Consider the following 21,694-nt stretch of genomic DNA (forward strand, 5'->3'; position numbering starts at 1 on the left):
TATACACTACCGTTCAAAAGTTTGGGGTCAGTAAGAATTTTTATTTTTATTTTTTTGAAAAGAAATTGAAGAAATGAATACTTTTATTTAGCAAGGATGCATTAAATCAATCAAAAGTGGCAGTAAAGACATTTATAATGTTACAAAAGATTAGATTTCAGATAAACACTGTTCTTTTGAACTTTCTATTCATCAAATAATCCTGAAAAAAAATATTGTACACAAATATTTTGTACAATTGTACACATTAAATGTTTCTTGAGCAGCAGATCAGCATATTAGAATGATTTCTGAAGGATCATGTGATACTGAAGACTGGAGTAATGATGCTGAAAATTCAGCTTTGCCATCACAGGAATAAATTACTTTGTGAACTATATTCAAATAGAAAACAGTTATTTTAAATTGTAATAATATTTCACAATATTACTGTTTTTACTGTATTTTTAATTAAATAAATGTAGCCTTGGTGAGCAGACGAAACTTCTTTTAAAAACATTAAAAATCTTAGTGGTTCCAAACTTTTGGACTGTACTGTATATATATATATATATATATATATATATATATATATATATATATATATATATATATATATATATATATATATATATATAATGCTAACACTTTAAAATAAGGTTAATTTGTTAATATTACTTTTTTTTTTTTACATCTTTTACTATTTAATTTAATATTAATATCAAATGATAGCTAATATGTAATATTATATCACTATAACTGTGAAGCTGATGGACAAATGTCATACTAGTAACAGTACACAGTATAAAATAAGTCTGAATCTTTAACATATGTAATAAAATTTAATGAGCAAAATTATTTAATAAAAGCATACTTTAATTGCATTTTCCTGACAACTAAAATAATAGAAATTAAATAATGATAATAAGCATTAAAGCAATCATATTATTGATTTGAGTTATGCCCTTTATATATATATATATATATATATATATATATATATATATATATTACAGTATGTTTCAGTATTATGATCATATGTTTCTTGTACCTAAAGATGGCAGTTACAAAAATGTAGGAAAATTGAAAATGATGAAAATGATCATTTCCCCTCTGTCTCCCCTAGTATGACTCAATATGTCTTCTAAAGAAAAAACTACATTGGTTGGTCTCTCTGGCTGTCTGCTCTGAAAGCTGCAGAAAAGCTAGCCATTGAAGGCTGCAAAGGTGAGAGAGGAAGAAAGAGAGAGAGACACAGTGTCAAGAAAGAGATAAAGATGGAGGAATGAGGGTGAAATGCTTTCTGGGAGCGACCCCAGACTTGTGCTATGAGTGTCTCACATTCGGAGGTCAGCGGTTAAAAGGTTACCTAGGTTGACGGTGAGTCTGACCCTTCCTCCGTCTAGCTCCAGGCGCAGGGTGTCGGCGGACTCTTTGGAGGTGGTGGCCATGAGCAGACCGTAAGCCCTTTGTGACATGAAGCGCAGAGACACGTCCTCAGCTTCAGTGTGAACGGCGTGAGGCATCAGGATCTTCAGAAACATGCTGCCGTCATAACTCAGTACTGCGGACTCTGAGAGAGCAGGAAAAACAAGAGTAAATCAGAAAACAAGCTCTCAAAAATAAGGATCTTTCTGCTGACCCAGTTGGACCTATAGTTCATATTTGTAGCATATATCCCCATATATTATTAATATGCATTTTATGGAGTTATTACGTAGTTTTAAATTATATATATATATATATATATATATATATATATATATATATATATATATATATATATATATATATATATATGTTTTTTTTTACATAAATTTATATTACTTACAAATTTATAAACTTACAATTATAATATTATATAACTACAAATGTAACAAAAAATGTATTACATTAATTAAAGTAAAATTGTACATCTTAATTTGTCTATTAAGTCATTGTAGTTAAATTATCATTTTAATTTATAAAAAAAAATCTAAATAAACCAATTAAACAAAATCAATATCAATAATAGTAGTAGTACACTGTAAGAAATTATTTTCATGATTTGTTATCACAACATATTTTCTTTTGCTAAATCAATTTAAATAATTAACGTGATTCAGATAACATAATATTTTGCGCTTTGGTTGATTAAATCATTGTATTAACTCAAATTTTTAATTCCAATGAACTCAAAATTAAGGCAACCAGGAAACTTACTTTTTTTAAGTTAATCTAACAATTTTTTTTTACAGTGTAGTAGTAGAAGTTATTTGTATCATTATTATCATGTGTTTCATGGAGTAACACTGACGTTTTAAGTAATAAAATAAATATATATCATTCTGTTAATTCACTCAGCCTATCAATAACGCTAATTCCCTTATATTAGTATAACAATTACGTTACTTACTACTGAAAACTACTAAAGTATTGCTTCAAGTGTATGTGTACCCTTGCTGAGTCACCAGTAACATGTCTGTAGTGGACATTGGGTGGTCACATTGCTATTCTTAGTGACAGACAGCAGAGGGCAGGAGAGAGTTAGAAACAACACCGCAACAGCAAACAAAGGCCTGGGCAGGTGGGATGTGATGAATAAAGTTGTATCTCAATATAAAATGATATGAGTAAAGCACTGGATCCTTGCACTTCTTTATGAGAATTGCTCATTGGTGAGAAGTAATCCAATGTTTAATCCTCTCTCCCTACTGCTTTAAGCCCTACTTTCCTTACCCATCTCACAGTTGGGGCCCAGATATCCAGTTCCAGTGCAGTCGCAGACATGCCGATTCCAGCCCTCGCGGCAGCGGCCTCCGTGGGCGCAGGGCTCGGAGCTGCATCTCCGATGTGTCTCCCTTGTACAGAAGCTGCTAACACCCGGAGCACTCTGAAGCTCCGCCAAACGCCGCAGGTCTTTGCTGCGCCCATCTACAAAGAGGTCCCGCACACAACCCACAAAGCCCAGCCTGAGGCGGGCGGTCCACACCTCTGGCGGGAGAGGAAGACCGCCGCTGTCCTCCGGCAGACCTCCCAGATACATTTCACTATCGAGATCGAGAATCTCACTGCCCTCGTTGGTGGAGAACGGCAAGCTACGGCCGTTAACGGAGATGGAGCCTAGGAGACAGGAAATGAAGATTCAATAAAGATCAGTGGTCATATGCTTGTGAATCTATATACATCAATATTAAGAGACATTGTAGTCCAATTTTTAATACGAGAATGGTGAATTGATTTAGAAATAAAAACTGGTTACATGATATGTTGATTAAACTGTTGCAAGATTTTGCATAATTTAGAATTGAATTTACAGTGCCTTTCATGCACAATTCAATTCCTCAATTTGGATGTAAGAAAGGCTAATTAAAGGGTTAGTTCACCCAAAAATGAAAATTCTGTCATTAATTACTCACCCTCATGTCGTTCCACACCTGTAAGACCTCCGTTCATCGAACACAAATTAAGATATTTTTGATGAAATGCGAGAGGTATATGACTCGTCCATAGACAGCGATATAATCAACACTTTCAAGGTCCAGAAATGTACTAAAAACATTGTCGACATGACTGCAGTGTTTCAACCTTAATTTTATGAAGCAACGAGAATAATTTTGTGCACAAAAACAAAACAAAAATAATGACTTTGCTCAACAATCTCTTCTCTTCCCTGTCACTGTCCTTTAATAGTTGCCGAAGTAACAACAGTGAAGGCTTCTGTGTTTACATCCGAATGCCGGCTCAGTATTGGCCGACGCTGCACACGTGAGACACATGAGTGTGATGCTGACGCAGGAGCCGGCCAATAATGAGTCTGATGTAGAACCTGAAAGCGCTGGACATATGAGAATGACACAGAAGAGAAGATATTGTTGAATAAAGACATTATTTTTGTTTTGTTTTTGCACACAAAAAGTATTTTCGGCACTTCATTAAATTAAGGTTGAACCACTGCAGTCACGTCAACGGTTTTAACGATCTTTAGTACATTTCTGGACCTTGAAAGTGGTGATTATATTGCTGTCTACGGACGAGTCATATACTTCTCGGATTTCATCAAAACTATCTTAATTTGTGTTCCGAAGATAAATTACGGGTGCGGAATGATTAAGGAGAGTAATTAATGACAGAAATTTCTTTTTTGGGGCGAACTAACCCTTAAATTAACTGAAATTTAAAGACTAATTTTAATTAGAAAAGCAAATTTTGTCAAGAATGCTAGCTTGATAAAACCTTGTTTAAAAATATTGCTGAAGAAAGAAATCTGAGGTATATTTTTACAGATTGCCGAAAGCTACAGAAAAAAGAAGTAAATGGATCGCTGCAATTCACAGAAACAACTGGACTCCAGGCAGAGAAATGTAGATTTGCAGTTATCATTTTGTTTCAAAAAGTTGGATTTTGGGGCAAAAATCATCCCCTATAGATTGTATCGTTATATATTGTATTGACAACTATTTAATTAAACATTAACCATCTTATATTCTGCTTAATTGGGTGTTTTTAAATAAACACTGATAAGAACTATACAAGTTTTAGGGCTGGACAATATGATGATATACAGCTATGGAAAAAAATTAAGATACCACTCCAAGTTCAGAAATCAATGTTAAGTGGTCTCTTAATTTTTTCCATAGCTATATATATATATATATATATATATATATATATATATATATATATATATATATATATATATATATATATATATATATATATATATATATATATATATATATATATATATATATATATATATATATACATACATTAGTGATGTCAGTGCATACCCTCTGTACTGTAAATAGAACAACAGATATATTGTATAACGACAAACAGAACAATGGATAGGTAGACCAATCAATAGAATGGCAGATAATGAGATTACAGAGAAAGACAAACAGTATGGAAGCACATGTGTAGCAATATTCAATTTAAAATGTAATATGCAAAATGGCAATGCAATATGTAAAATGGCAATGCATTTCTGTATTTAAATTTACATTTTCCATACTATATGTGCAATATTTGGAGCAAAATGATCATTCAAGTTCAATAACATAATTTACATTTGCTGTTTCCTACACTAGTTTTAAAATATAATTTAAACATATTTTTTAACGCTTTATAAGTTGCAAAATTAAAATGAAAATTACAGAAATTATTATATATGTTTAAAATGTTCAAGCAAAACTGTAGCAAAATGACCATTTAAATGTTTTATTTATTTATTTTTTATTGCATTTGCACTCACAGTTAAGACAATTGCGATTGCATTTTCATTAAATGTCCCGCAATGAATGTAGCAATATTCAAAGTGGATTTGAAAATGCATTCTGAGCCGATCACGTCTCAACCCCGCCCTGTCAATCATTGCATCAAGGCGGGGCCAGGTGTTGTAAACATGGCGGCAGCAGAGCTAAGAAGAGCGAGGCATAAACTGATGAAGCTGAGAAAGAACAGAGAAATGTCAGTGTTCCTGAAGATTATGCACGTCCGTCAGTCATAGAATCAATACGTTATTAGAAGCATAGATATTTATGGTTAGGATGACTTGTGGAGAACGCGCCTGGCGCTCGTGCACCTTATCTTGAGGTGAGGTGAGGTCAGTAAAAGTGCTGATACAGTCACGTCAAATGAGCGGTGCATAGAAATAATCTTAGACAAACTGTCTGCGATTATTGCTTGTTCTATCAGTATGGTTGTGTTTTTTCTCTCTCTTTGTCTTCTGATTATTGTTTATGCATCATGTATATTAATAAAACGATGTGTAATCCATCTGTATGCTAATGAGTGTTATTTCTATAATGATAATAGTAATCATTTCTATTCCCAAAAAATAATGATGTTTAAACCCCTCTTTCACACACTAGAAAGCACCCCATCCAGCCCATCTCTAATGCTTCTCAAATTGACTCATTTTGGAAATATTTTTGGACAGCTACACAGAGTAGGGTCATTCTTCTGGGTCAGAGCAATGGATTTCTTTTTCTTCTTTTTAAAATCCTTTTTCTTTCTTCTTCTATGAAACAATTTCATTTTACATCATTTTATTTATGAACATTTTATTTAAAACTTCTCAACTGCTAATGTTTTTCATCATTGTACAAAAGCACTCATGCCACAAAACTCCAGTTCCAGAATATCTCAAAGGTTCTCTACTGAACTGAGATCTGGTGACTGTGGAGCTCAGGAGTTTAGTGAACTCATTGTCATGTTCAAGAAACCAGTTTTAGATGATTTGAGCTTTGTGATATGGTGTGTTATACATTAAAGTAGCCAGTAGAAGATGGTAATGTGGTCATAAAGGGATGGACATGGTTGGCAACAATACTCAGGTAGGCTGTGGTGTTTAAATGATGCTCAATTAACCATATGCACAGTTACTTCCTGGTCGCAGCTTGGGCATTTCTGGTGAACTGTTACGCTGTACATCGACACAAAACCATTGTCAGTGGATGCCATTTTTAATGTTGTATTTATATTTTAATGGTTATCACACTTACCTAATTTGCCAATATACCAGTTTTTTTGATTGCAATAAAGATGAAGCTAATGGTTTGAATAAGAAACATGATGTCTGCATTTGGACACTCACACGCAACATTTTTCCAGCACTTCAAATGTTATTTTTTAAATGTGATGACCAAAAATATTTGTTCACCCTTCTGAGATCATTCCTATTTGTAAAAACAAACGTTTCAAGATGTAGGAAATCCAACATTTGATAGAAAACACTATCATTTAAAAATAAAGAGCACTTACCACTTTAACCAGCAGATGGCGGCAGAGGAGAATTTATTGGCTCATATTATACATTTCCTGTATAATTTTTTCCACACGTTTCTCTTTTGAATAAATATCAAACATTATAAAATTAATAGATTTAAAAATACATTTTGTCAAGGTGAAGTATAAAGTACTCACAAAGTCTCATGAAAAACAATAACTTTTCTCTTTTGCACAAATTACACAGCAAACCATGCTCTCTCTCCCTTACTGAAGCTGTCAATCAGTGCAAGCTCTCCTTTTGTTCAATGAATCCTAGTGTACAATATTTGACGCTTTTTTTTTTTTTTTTTTTACAAGTGTAAAAACAGATGGCCGAATTGAATTTTGCTGAGGAGGAACACAGAGGGACGCGTCTTTTTAATGTTGTCTTACGTTTAAATAACTAAATTGACGCTAAACCTGACTATTTACGAGACTATATTCTGATTACAAACTAAGTATTACACTATTGATGTTGTTAAAGCTACCTCAGGACATTGAAAATACCGACACACCAACAAGTAACATTTAACGGGAAGTTTTCCAGCTGGTTTATATTATTGTGGAAGTTCTAAAGAACGCTCCATATGGTCCACTGGTACTAAAGGACCCAAAGTGAGCCAAGAAAAAGTCCTCCATCACACCACCAGCACCTGTTCACATCAGACCAAAGTGCTTTCTAAGATGGGTTTAGACATGACCAGTTATTTTTGGGAACAAAATTATTAATATGATTACTATTATTATTATTATTATTATTATCATTATCATTATTATTATAAATAGCACTCATATTGCTACATTCATTGTGGGACATTAAATGAAAATGCAATCGCAAGCGTCTTAACTCTGAGTGCAAATGCAATTAAAAAAAAAAAACATAAATGGTCATTTTGCTACAATTTTTGCTTGAATATTTTAAACATATATAATCATTTCTGTAAAACATTTTCATTTTAATTTTGCAACCTATAAAGCATTAAAATATATGTTTAAATTATATTTTAAAAATAGTGTAGGAAATTTAAGGAATTTAAATACAGAAATGCATTGCCATTTTACATATTGCATTACCATTTTGCATATTACATTTTAAATTGAATATTGCTACACATGTGCTTCCATAAAACAGGTCAAACAGAACAATAGATAGATTGTATACTGAACAACAGAACAATAAAGGGATAGAACAACAAAAAGAACGATAGAGCGACAGAAATATAAAAAGAATTACAGATAAGACAACAGGGAGAATGACGGATGGACGGACTGACGGATGGATGGCATTTGATCTGGATTATAAATCATTAAATTCCTCTTTCTGTCTTTTCAATTCAACTTTCTGTTGGGGGCATAACCCTGGTTTCTTGTAGTAGCAGTTAATGCATGTTAAATTGACAACCCTAGCTAATAATTAACTAAAACTAATTTAATTAATGCCGCTACTAGTGATCCCTGAAGACTATCTTTTTAGTAACTCGTGAAATCAGTGTAGCTGCTGTACAATAGCTGTCACAAGTTTAAAATAAAAGTGAAGTTTCATTAATTTAGCATTAACAATCCATGGTTCTTTCTTTTTTTCCCTGAGCTCAGCTATTGGAAAGGTCTTCAACCTCTTCCCCAGGGATTTGCTAAATCTCATGCCGGGCCAGCTGCTTTAAAACTGTGAAGAGTGTATTTGAGTTGAGCTTTTACAGTAATGAGAGTTAATGAGAGGTAGAAGAAATGGAGTATAGTGATTTAGCAGTTTGTGAAGTATGCATATCAGATGGACCCTTGAGCTGGGAGAATGAGGAAGAGCTTTAGTCAGAGGAAGAAGGTTAACAACACAGATTTAAACAGGCGAATAATGTGTGTGCTGATCTTGCAGTATCCCAACCTTTCCTGCCCTCTCTCTGGAAATCCACGTGGCACCATTCTCCGTCATTGACCTTTTTGTTCCCGACTTTCATCTTGATGCTCCCGGAGCCCATGTCCATGAGCAGGTAGAGGAATCCGTCTAGCAGCTCCATAGCGAAGAAGTCCACCTTCGGCCGGTGGTCTTTGGAACCTTGTGGCCGCCCGTGGCTGAACAACAAGAGGCCGTTGGGCTCGGTGGTTCGGAAGTCAAAGGACACAGAGCCAGTTTTCTTGGTGTTCCAGCGCGGAAGGGTTACAAAAGCGGTCGGCACGTCGAAACTGACAGGGTCTAATGCGGCGACATCCTCGCAGCGGAAGGTCAGGTCGCCGTGGAGGTTGACCTTGGGGTCGCGCAATTCAGCCAGGCGGGAGAGCTCCAGTCTGAACTCATTATTGGTGTAGACCACCTGGGATGGGGAGAGAGAGGGAGAAAAAAAGTACATGAATGCTAACCGGGGGGAATTGAGTATCACGCTGCCCACTGGTACAAACAAACTGCAGCTGATGCGTGTACCTCGGGGCACAGTTTTCAAGTCCGTAAACACAGCAGTCTCTTTAAATACTCAAAGCACGAGTGGATCACATAAACCTAGCGACCCCATCCAGAGTGCTACAGTAACCCTCAGCTAATCGATATTCTGTTTCATTAATATGATGAATCATCCTACGCTAACATCAGCTCTGCGATGCAAAAGCTAAGTGCTTTTCTTAATCGCACGCATAAACAGTGAATTCATTAAGTGACATCAACTGAGAAATCTTGATCTAGGATAATATGTCTAGCCCACACGTGCCACGGTACAACAAAAAGCAAAACTGCTCTGAAAATACCATTCTTACAAACACATGCAATGTGAATGTGTCCCCTGGGTTTTTTTTTTTTTTTTTTTGTCTCCGTCACATGTGCTGCCTCTACAGCCAGATGGGCGAATCAGTCCAGCACAGCAAACATGCTTTTCATTTTTACACCAGCCGCTCTTTCTGTCCAAAGATGATGACTGACGCTTTGTTGCTGGGTGTGAACTTGAGTGTCTCTGAAAATAACACAAGACGGCCATGTTTCTCGTCAGCCCCCATGACAGAAAAATAAAAGGAGAGGTAGGAGCAAAACAAGAGGTGCCAGCTCTGAATGAGGGAACATGAAAAATGCAATTATTGCCAGAGACCATGGACAAAAAAAAAAACAAAAAAAATTGGAGGGATCTTTCAGTGAGACGGTTTCAAACCATCTCCGACTGAACAGCCTAAGCGTCTTAATCTTCCTGCTTCTCTATCAGATTAAGATACGGGTATTTAAGCATTTGATTCAGTCACACCTAATTTTGGGAACACATATTCACCATTAACTATGACTTTTGCCTCAATAAACTCCTAATTTACTGCTTAGTTGTTGTAGTGGTTATGTTTAGGTATGGGGAAGGATTAATAGATGTAGAATATGGTCATGCAGAACAAGGCATTAATATGTGCTTTACAAGTACTATTACACAGCCAATATTCTAGTAATATGCAAGCTAATAAGCAACTAGTTCATAGTGAGAATTGGTCCACAAACTGTAGTGTTACCTTTGCTTCTAACATTTATTTCTGTCATTTATTCCCTGCCTCACATTTATGCAATCAGAGGTCCCTATTACTATTGCTCATTCTTAGGGTTAGAGTTTTTTCACAACCCCTAGAAAACATACTTGCATTGCACAGGGACCCTCTTTGTACTTCGGTCACCTTAGAAACCTCCCATAACACCCTAGCAGCTGCATGACAAAGCACTCTACAACCACTTAAACCAAAAACAACATCTAAGCATTGTCGTGGAGACTTTTTCACAGGCAAGCACCACTCTCATTTTCTACAGGACATGTAAAAACTTCATAGAACAGGAGCTTTAAAAAAAAAAAAAATATTATATATATTATATATATATATATATATATATATATATATATATATATATATATATATATATATATATATATATATAATAAAAACATGGTCTAAAAGTATTTTTTTTTTTAATTATCAGACAAAAGGTTCAGTGAGAAAAGGTGCTAAACCTTCAGAAAATGTCAACCTCAGGAGGTCAAACTAAATGTTATTTTATTTCACATCCATTTTAAACATTTTTTAAATCTTCTTTTTTAGTCTTTAAATCTTTATTTCTGCTTTCTGGAACCATGATTTGAGAGATTTTAAAATTTTCTGGTGATAAACAATATCAATAAGCATAAAAACTGTACAGATAACGTGAAGAAAATTGAAAAAAAAATTGATTTATCTTTCAGTAGAAAGGGTCTAAACTGTTCATCCAAAATGAGTAATCTGGTATTTCTGTAGCTCAAACAGTAGAACATAGCGCTAGGAAATCCAATATCATAGTAGGGCTGCAACAATTAATCAACACAATTATTAAATTATATTGATTATTATCGATTATGAAAATAATCAACAACAAATTTGATTATTGATTAGTCACGTCTGCGCACTGTGCTCAGAAACCATCAGCCAGTCATGTAGCTTTGGACAAAATGCATATGGAAAATAGCGGAGTACACAGAGTGAGCTGACGCGGGAAAGGTACATAATCCAAGCATCAATCCAAACATGAGAATTCTTTATATACAAGGGCTTCAAACAAAAGCATTAAGGTCTTTCCCTGCCTGATTTGACAGATGCGTATGCTGTTTAATGCCTCTGACATATGTTTTCCTCAGCGAATAACTTACATTTTATGGGTATACCTTTATTTGTAAATGTTAGAAAGTCCTGTGAGTATTTCCATTTAGCATATTCTGACAAAAAACATCTTGTGCATCAAACAGATGAAGCACAGTAGAATATGTGCGAAATAATTCTGACTAAAATATACGGCGACCGGGAGGGGACATGTTCGGTTAACTTAGATTTGCCGTGGCCATGACATATTGGCTGCATCCGAAAACTGGAAAATGTTGACACATTTAACGGTAGGAAGGCATTAAGGCACGTCCGAATCCAATGTTAGCTTCACTTCCTGTTTCCTGAGATACAATAAGATCAATAAAAACAGTTTTTACTACAATGAACTGAAAATGTATGTTACAGATTGACAAATTGATGACACTGTTGTATGTTTTAATTGTTGGATACACTTGAGAAGGTAAAGACCTCTGAGGTGGGTCTGCAAATAGATTTGATTGTTTAAAATGAGCTACTTTTCATGCTAGGTTGATTTTATGTAAATATTGTAGCAAAAAATAGTTCTCAACAAAAAACATAGGATTTGTACCCCATTACAAAGTCACAGAATACCAAAGTGTACCTTATTTATGGAAAGTACCACCAGTGGAAGATCAAAATATATATTTATTTTCAAAGGCAAGATACAAGAACAAAACAAGAACCAAAAGAAACAGGGCTCACCAAACATTACAGCCTAACAAGGACCTGACAAATGACTCGAGAGGGTATATGTACTCTAACAAACTAGCCTAATTAAATGCTACACAGGTGGACGCAGTCAACATGGGGGAAAACATGGAGCATCCAACAACAAACACGACACAAAGTACCTGCGCAACAAAAGAGCAAATGAAAACAAAAGAGCGATGAGACAAAAGACAAAACGCAGACTCCCAAAAGTGTAACATCGTTGAAGATGTGTACGTGTCTCTATCAGAGGCACAATAAGGGAGTGCTCAAGTTCCTGCTGAAGGGGGCCACTGATACTAACTGTACGGTTGAGCAGGTAGAGAGCGGTGATTAATAGAGTCCGGGGTCAACGAGACAGAGATGGAGAGTCTGGGACAGTCGAATGGGGATCCATAGAGGAAATCAATTTTTAATTTGGCTGTCAGGATAGTAAAGCTGGAACTTCAACGGTATAGACATGACATAAATTATGGGACATGCTCGGAGGGGTGCGAATGGACGTGAAAGAAAAAGAAGAAAGGTAAAGGACAGATAAGGCAGAGGTAAAAGAGGACAGAATGCCCAACATCAATGGGTCTCAAGAAACCAGGTTCTCTTTGAGAAGGTCTCAACTAACCCGCCCAAATTCAAAGGAAAGAACAAAACGCTTCAGAAGAGCACTTACATCTTTAAGGCAGCCCATGAAGTTGTTGCTCACAGGGGAGCCAGGAAGATCTGCTGTGTTTGGACTGCCACCCACGTAGAAGAAATCATCTGAACCCAGCATGGTGTAGTCCTCCTGGGTGTAGCCAGTGGTCGTCAGAAGCCCATCCACCGATATCGTCACCTATTTGCATAAAAGCCATGGAAGGATAGAAAAGAGACAGAGAGAGGGGAAAGAAACGAGAGAGGGAACGTGGGAAATCTTTTGATTAAGCAACAGCCGCAATCCTTGTTGGCTTCAACAAGTTCCTCTACTAAAAAAACTCAAGTCTGTTTCACGTGGGGGTTCCTCTGGTTCTGTATGCATACGTTTGCAAAGGGGGCAACCCATTTTTATGTCTGCTATTGCTGCTTTTTGAATGAGAGAATGCTGTCATGTGTGCTAGACTGTGCACTAGTCAGTGTTGGAGAGGAGAGACAGGAAGGGGAGGTGTATGGATTCAGGAACTAAGAGGAATCACTATATGTTGAGTGGGTTAGCAAGTGATGTTAAGGGTGACTGTGCAAGATTAGTATAAAAGTGGGGATTCAGACACAAAAATGGTTGTTAGTATAACAGAGGTTGCATTTATCTATGTTGGTGGTCAGTTCTGATCAACTACTGCATTAATTGCACACATTTTGTAAGAGATGTCTTGAAAAGAAATACTTTGGAGGTGTTTGGGTAGCGATAGCTTTAAGTTTGTTAATATACAAGCCGTGCATGATGGTTAAGACATCTTAGGCTACAATTTCAGGACTTAATGTGCTTAAGGACTCAAGAGTCATTTATGATGTCTCTAGAGCAGAATTATATTTACAGCATTTGTAAATGTTAATACTGAAGTGTAGAAACACTGGCAGACATCCAAAACAGGTGGTTTTCTTCTGTCTTAATAAATGCTCAGGGTTGAGGCGTTTCCATGCCGACAGACAGAGAGGATTCAGATTCCATCTCTAATATCGTCAAATATTCTGTGAACATTATCATTACTGTGGACAAGTAGGCAAAGCTGGAAAGAATGCAGCTTGTTTGAGGGAAATTGTAGATGGTTTCCATTGTCCTGAAACTGAAACCCAGTATTTGTCTGAACCTTTATAAGAGAAAAAGAGCAGAGAAAGCAAGACATGGAGAGAAAATAAATAAATAAATAAATGTACAGCACCACACAACAACAACAACAACAAAATAGTTACCCACACATGCAGAGGAAGCAAATTATGCAGGTGCACAATGGCATATAAGCTGCATATTATATAAAAAACTGTATCCGAAGCACAAGTCCAGTGATATGCAAAACATGTCACACAAGCTGGATAAAAAGTGCCACGTCATCGACTACTTAAAGAAATGAATGACGAAAATCACGGCAACAAAGTGCATGAGGAGAACAAGATGTACTCTTTTGCCACAGGAAGAGAAGGGTAAGGGAGGTCAGCCTTTTCACTGTTCACTTGACAGAGGGTTAATAACAGCTGTATGGTAGCTACAATCATTTTTATCCACTTCTGTCATTTTCCACTTTCAATTCATATAAACAGTGTTTGTGCTCAAGCAGAACACCTCCATTTGTCTGCCCAAGGTCATTCTTTTTAGATTAAAGTGTAAGGCAGCTAGAAATTAAGAAAGGACTGTCAATGACATGTTACACTTTAGCATTGACAGTTTAAATACTTTGAAACATATTTGATTTGCAAAATAAAATTACATTGAATCTTATCTCGCAAAGAAATTTGATATCAGTCAACATCTATGTAATGTCTGTTTTTCAATAGTCACATAATATTTAATATTTATTAAAGCTGCAGTCCGTAAGTTTTGCCTCTTTGTCGCCATCTCTGTTTGAAACCTGCAATTGCAGTTATTTGCAGAATTATAATTTTTACATTGGTTGTGGATTGGCACGGCTCCTCAGCATGGATAAATCTAATGTTTGCTGTCAGTCACCACATCGGTGTTGATACTGTACTTCAGAATCACTGATTCTACGTCTTGGAAGTATGACCAAAATAAGAATTTTCACCGGAAAATGTCATCTGAACAAGAAAGTAACATGCCTGCCACTTTTGTTCTGACAACTGAAAAAAAAAAAGCATTACAATAAATCGTGCTACCAATGGTGATTAAATCTAACGATCCCTTAGCTCGGCTCATGCCAAACCGTGCAAATTATCATTTGTGTTATACTTTGTTCTCAAATTGTTAAAGGGTTAGATCACCCAAAAATGAAAATAATGTCATTTATTACTCACCCTCGTGTCATTCTACACCCGTAAGATCTTCGTTCATCTTCAGAACACAAATTAATATATTTTTGATTAAATCCGATGGCTCAGTGAGGCCTCCATTGACAGCAATGGAACTTCCTCTCTCAAGATCCATAAAGGTACTAAAAACATATTTAAATCAGTTCATGTGAGTTCAGTGGTTCTACCTTAATATTATAAAGCAATGAGAATATTATTTGTGCGCTAAAAAAAAAAAACAAACAAACAAAAAAACAATGACTTTTTATCAATATCTAGTGATGGGCGATTTCAAAACACTGCTTCGGAGCGTTATGAATCTTTTGAGTCGAATCAGTGATTCGGATCGCATGTAAAACCACTAATCTGCTGAAATCACGTGACTTTGGCACTCCGATTTTCCGATTCGATTTGTAAAGCTCCGAAGCTTCATGAAGCAGTGTTTTGAAATCGGCCATCATTAGATATTGTTAAAAAGTCATTATTTAGTTTTTTTGGCACACAAAAAATATTCTCATTGCTTTATAATATTAAGGTAGAACCAGTGTACTCACATGAACTGATTTAAATATGTTTTTTAGTACCTTTATGGATCTTGAGAGAGGAAGTACCATTGCTGTCTATGCATCGGATTTAATCAAAAACATCTTAATTTGTGTTCCAAAGATGAACAAATGTTATAGGGGTGTAGACCGAAATGAGGGTGAGCAATAAATTACATAATTTTAATTTTTGGGTGAACTAACCCTTTAATGTTAACAACATCAGCATTGCATGACTATGTGTATTTAGTGTGTGTTAGCGTTACCTGTTGATTTCAATTTCTGTAGCCACTCCGCAGTCCGAAGTCTTTTGCTTTTGACTACGGGTGAATCTCAAGTTGTCACTGATGATTGTCATTTGGACCTTTCTGGATTACAATCCAATTCCAGCTGCTTTGAGAAAATGCTATAAATGGTCCACTTCCAGTAGTGTCCTCTCATATAGCCTACTAGCTGGGACTCCCCCTTTCTGTTTACGGACGTGACATAATGACGCAAAGATGAACGGCAGCATGTTCGAATTTCCTTCGGAAACCCACCAGTACTGATTTTATTATAAAACATTATTACAAGCTTACAGTTGTGAATCGGGCTAAGGTAAGGAGATAGTTTTGAACACTGGCTGGTTATGTACTTGCTCAAAATTTGATTTTGGATCATTTTTAACCAAAAAAAACGTTACAGAGAGCAGCTTTAAGTTTAGTGAATACTTGAAATGAAAGGAACTTTTCCTTAATATAATATATAGAATATTTACTGCTACAAGATGGATGCAAATCAAAAAGGAAGATCATTTGAATCACCATTCATATTTATAAAGAATAACTGTACATTATGCAATACTTAAAGTTAAAAGACACTTAAAAGAATTATACATTATAAATATGATCATTTTAGTCAAGTATAAAGGCACTGGAAAACAGTGGACATATGTGGTTAAATCAGTCGCATTCTATTAATTGGAGTTAAGATGTTGCTTGGTAACCATATGCAACCCACAGTTACACTGTATCTACACAAAGTGTCGAAACTAAATCACTCCCATTATAATCAACAAAGCTTCACACTGGAATCTTCTGTCTGCATTAAAGTTTGAAGAGTAGAGAATAGTTTTCTTGTTTTCAAAATGCATAGGGGATATACAGTATTGTGCTATTAACTGTATAAATGAATTTATAGACATTTCATACCACAAATACACTAAATATTTTTAGCATTTTAATAGTATGTAAAATATATGTAAGTAAATGTAGTTGCATCTATAGTACAACTAAAAGCCTTCATTACCCTTCTCTCCTGTTGTTCTTGATTAGCAGATATGAATACAATGTTTGAGAGCATGTTTGAGAGACGTTTCTGAGCAATAAACAGAATTATTAAATGCTACATCATACAGTGCACCAAGATCTCTGTATGAAATGCTGCAACATTTAATAAAAGCAAACATCAAAGGGGGAAAATGAGGGAAAATGGAGCAGGTGGACAGAAACGCTGCACAAGAGCTGCAGTCAAATGTTTGTTTTTGATTGTTTCTTTTATCTGAGAAATTACGAAATACTTTGAAAGAGTACCCTCTGCCTTTTTACTTTGACACTGGGTAGTTTATATTTTATATTGACATAATTTTATGTAACTGCAATGTTTGTCTGTTCATTAGCTAAAATACCTGACCTGCCAAGTGTAATACCAAGGATATGGTTCTGGCATTTACATTAAATATAAAAATATGTTTTTGTCAGTAAATATTCTGTCTGAGAAAACAAACCCAGTGTGGCTCAGACTGAAATCTTGTGCCGACAGCAGCTTACAGCATCATTTATGCCCACCGAAGAAACTCTGAGAGAAATAGGATGCGTTATTTATGGTAGAACTCATACAACAAAAAGCATTTTAATAAGGATATGGGTCAGGAGGATTGTGAGTGGTATATATAAAAAAAAACAATGTACATAACTTGCAAATGGCAAAAAAATGAACTTTTGCATGGCACCTGGGGATTGATGCCATTTTTAAACTTTTCTTTAGTCGTTTCTGCACAGTAAAAGCAAAAAGAGATAAAAAGAAAGGGCCAAACCAAACTAGACAAATTAGAATGTGATATCTACCATATAATGCAGTTTGTTTACCGTAGGGAGTCCAACCCCTGCGCGCTTCAAAAAAAGAAAAAAACAAGGGAGGGAGAGTAAAATTACATACCATAAACTCCACAGAAGCTTTAAAACGATTGAAAAATTATTTACTAGCAATTTTAAAGCAAATTTAACCATACCACGAAATGATACTAATTTCTCCGCCCTCCATTAGAATATATCTTCCCAGGAAGAATGAGAGAAAAAAATGCTGTTAAAATCTGTTAGTTTATACCCGATTTCTTTGGACACTGTCAACGGCAAACAGATGGCTCACATTCCACTGAGGTTTTCATGTTAGTATTTGAAGGGGTAAAGGCAGAAGATAAACAATGACAAATCCACTTAGAGGCTTCAGTGTTAGTAAAAAAGAGAAAGATCAACTAATCTGCCAAACAAGATGAGGGAGGGTTTTGAAGGAGGGATCTTGCAGAGGCAGCAGTGTTAGAGTAAAGAATGACAGCAGCAGTAGCGACTCACTCGTTATTTAAGGTAAATGAATGACAAAAACAAAAATGTCACCACCCGTTACGGGCTCGTTTATTCCTGCTCGGTACTTCGATAATTTGACGTGGCAGAACAAAAATACAGCACATTCATTAACCGATGCAAGGTGCGCCCTCGGCTCTGTAAGCAACACTTGAACTAAAGGTTACGGCAGTCAAATGGAGAAATAATCAGTGGCAGCGGAGGTAGAAGCGAGCAGGCACAGTGTGTGTCTATACAATGCACCCTATCATTTAATCATATTTCAGCAAAAACGGATTGAAAACAATCAGAATAATGGCACTGAAGAAAAAAAAAAAGCAGCCTCGACTATGAATGCTGCCTTTAAGGCTGTGGTAGAGGGACCCCTTTACTCTTAGATTAAATGATTAATAGTAAACATTCCCACTTCTCCACAAGATGGAAAGCTTGCTGAATGTGAACAGATTTTTTTAGCTGGTGTAATTGGAGCATATTCACCATCATGGATTTAATCACAGGCAAAACAGAGCGGTGCAGTCTTGACTTGAATGGAGTCAAATCAAAACACTCCTCTTCAACAGGGACTCGCACATACACACATCCGTACTGGTTAATAACAACTGGAAGGTAATTATCACCACTGTCTATGTCTGGAAGTGCCTGTGGCTCAATGGTACTTCAATCCTGCAGTGAAGAAGATCCTGAAAGCCCTCCAAGAGTCCGACAACAGAAATATTTTGCACTCAATAAATCACTGAAATGAACACATCTCATTGCTTTTGAGTGTGAAATATTAATCTATTTTACCATCAGAGTTACATATTACCTTAGTTAAAAGGTTAGTTCACTTCAAAATTCAATTTTCCTGATAATTTACTCATACCCTTGTCATCCAAGATGTTTATGTCTTTCTTTCTTCAGTTGAAAAGAAATGAAGGTTTTTGATTAAAACATTCCAGGATTTTTCTCCATATAGTGGACTTTAATGGCTACTAATGGGTTGAAGGTCCAGAATGCAGCTTCAAAGGACTCTACACGATCTCAGATGAGGAATAAGGGTCTTATCTAGTGAAACAATTGGTTATTTTCAAAAAAAAATAAATAAATAAAAATTCTATACTTTTCACCACAAATGCTCATTTTGCACTAGCTCTGCGATGCGCAATGCATTACGTAATAATGTTGGAAAGGTCATGCGTGACGTAGGAGGAAGTACCGAGCAAGTGTTTATAAAGCGAACGTGCAAAGACCAAGTCAAATGGCCTTTACAAAAAAGGGTAAAACAGCGATGTTGGACAATTTTGAAGTTGGAGAAGAAAATGATGGAGTTTTTCACTCTACTGCAGTACCTCCGCCTACGGAGGTACGAAAGCAGACTGCGGGGTTGGCTCACGTCGCCAGCGTCTGTGTCCAAAGTTGCCCTGACACACCAAACCGACGCTAAACAGCCGACGGCCAAGTAGCACGTCAGTTCTGCGCCTGTGTGAGATGAAATGCCTTTCCGAACCAGCAGGCGGCAGTATCTGAACAGCCAATCAGAATGATCAGATGGCCCAATGGACCAATGAGCTCTAACGCCGATTCAACAAAAATCAGACGAGGACCAACTTCAGCCGACGGTGCGGAACACATTGACGGCCGACCGTCAGCTTAGTGTGTTCTTGCCTTAAGACCCTTATTCATCAGCTGGGATCATGTAAAACCTTTTGAAGCTGCGTTAAAACTGCAATTTGGACCTTTAACCCATTGTACTCCAGTGAAGTCCACTATATGGAGAAAAATCCTGGAATGCTTTCCTCAAAAACCATAATTTCTTTTCGACTGAAGAAAGAAAGACATAAACATTCAAAATTCCATTCAAAAGTGAGCATTAATGTAGGGCAAACATGGCTGTTTGGGAAACCCACACAAAGTCATATGTCACTGTTGACTTTATTTTGAATCTGAATGTTATCTGGATAATGGCAAAATCTGCTTGAGAAACTTAAGCTGTAAAGACTGTGGTAGATAAAAAAAAAGACACAAACACAATGAAGCTACAGTATAAAACAGTGAGTAAATGAGTTTTCCTGTTCGACATGAAGTATAATGTCCCTGACAACCTAGGTAGTAGTGTTGTCAAAAGTACCGACTTCGATACCAAGCTGTTGAGCAGATTCGTAAATGTCTGTGATTGGCTACAATGATCAACGCACGGGAGCATTTGAAAACACATTAAAGTGTTTGAATTTGAAAGCGTTATGAAAGCAGGAGCATTTGAAAGCAAGTGTCTATCAGCAAGCATCTGTCAGCGGGCCAGTCCGCTGACAGACGCCTGCTTTCAAACGCTCCAGTAAGTATCTCTGTAAGCGCTTGGTGAAGAGCATCGTTGATGTCTATATACAACAAGTTTTTGAAGTGTTGATCACTGTAGCAAATCACAGGTATATCTGATGAGCATGTGAACACAATGGCCAATCAGAGGTGTTTACTCAAAGTGTCACATTTTTTTAAATTTAAGGCTTGGTACCGAAGTCGGTACGTTTGACAACACTACTAGGTAGTCTTAGTTAGTCTTTTGGGGTATTACTGACGTATTTTATGTAGTAGAATAAAAAAATGAAAAACCTTATTTGAGGCATTTAACCAAAATAAAAATTAAAATAAAAACACTGACTTTGCGAAGATGGAACCGGAAGTGCAAAAATGCTCTCATTTTCTGGTTTTAGAATTGGTGCAGCACTCTATTGTCACTTCAGGTAATACTTCAGTATGGGGAACAATTACCACTTGATAATTATAACAATTAATAACAATGATCACTTGGATAATGAGCTGAGCCGCAAACATCTGATATGTCTCTCTTTTCATACAGATTACATAAACAGAGAATATTTGTTTTCAATTTGACTTACATGATTGAAAGCCCAATGTTTCTTTAGACATATGTCTCATTTTTGTGTCATTAGTATTCACTACGTTACAGTTCAATTTCTGAGGGAGTATCAGATTGGACTTCATTCGGAGAGAGACTGCGGCTCGCGCATCATGTTAGTTTTCTTTATTTTGCAAAAAGCACAACATTTTGTTTTTACTCTGAGTGTACACAAATAAAAGAAGACATTTCACAGATAGGAATGGTATAAAACTCTTAATTGATATGTCCAAAATTGATAGAGTATTTTTAGTCTCTTTCACACTGGTAAGAAAAAAACTAGGTGGTATCGCCGGTGGTATCGCCGGCGACTCCAGAGTGTTAACTAGTTGCTTATTAGTCTACATATTGGCTGTTTATTAGTGCTAATAAAGCACATAATAATGCCTTATTCTGTATAACCATATTCAACATCCCTTAATCCCCAATACCTGAACATAACCACTACAAAAACTACCTTACTATCTATTAATTAGCAGTAAATTAGGAGTTTATTGAGGGGAAAGTCACAATTAATAGTGAATATGTGTTAGACTGGGTAAACCCAGCCTGATCTGCCGGCGATTTGATTTCACCCGGCAACTCAGTCTGGAAACTTGTACATTCATTTCTACTGCTTCTGTTACACTTTTGCGGGAACCAATCACAGACTGGCTTATCCATCTTGCTCGCTT

The 21,694-nt window shown here is 36.1% G+C and overlaps 1 protein-coding gene across 1 annotated transcript in view; it reads right to left on the minus strand.

Moving 5' to 3' along the window:
• Positions 1-21,694, minus strand: part of nrxn2a (neurexin 2a) — a 431,583-nt gene that overhangs the window by 285,820 nt on the left and 124,069 nt on the right. The window contains exons 7-11 of the mRNA XM_067375006.1: positions 17,615-17,659; positions 12,704-12,865; positions 8,612-9,038; positions 2,698-3,081; positions 1,349-1,552 (exon numbers count right to left, since the gene is read on the minus strand). Coding sequence (XP_067231107.1) covers positions 1,349-1,552; positions 2,698-3,081; positions 8,612-9,038; positions 12,704-12,865; positions 17,615-17,659 — 1,222 coding nt within the window. The remainder of the gene's footprint in view (positions 1-1,348; positions 1,553-2,697; positions 3,082-8,611; positions 9,039-12,703; positions 12,866-17,614; positions 17,660-21,694) is intronic.

The sequence above is a fragment of the Chanodichthys erythropterus genome, chromosome 22 (genome assembly GCF_024489055.1).
Source record: "Chanodichthys erythropterus isolate Z2021 chromosome 22, ASM2448905v1, whole genome shotgun sequence".
Classification (NCBI taxonomy): domain Eukaryota; kingdom Metazoa; phylum Chordata; class Actinopteri; order Cypriniformes; family Xenocyprididae; genus Chanodichthys; species Chanodichthys erythropterus.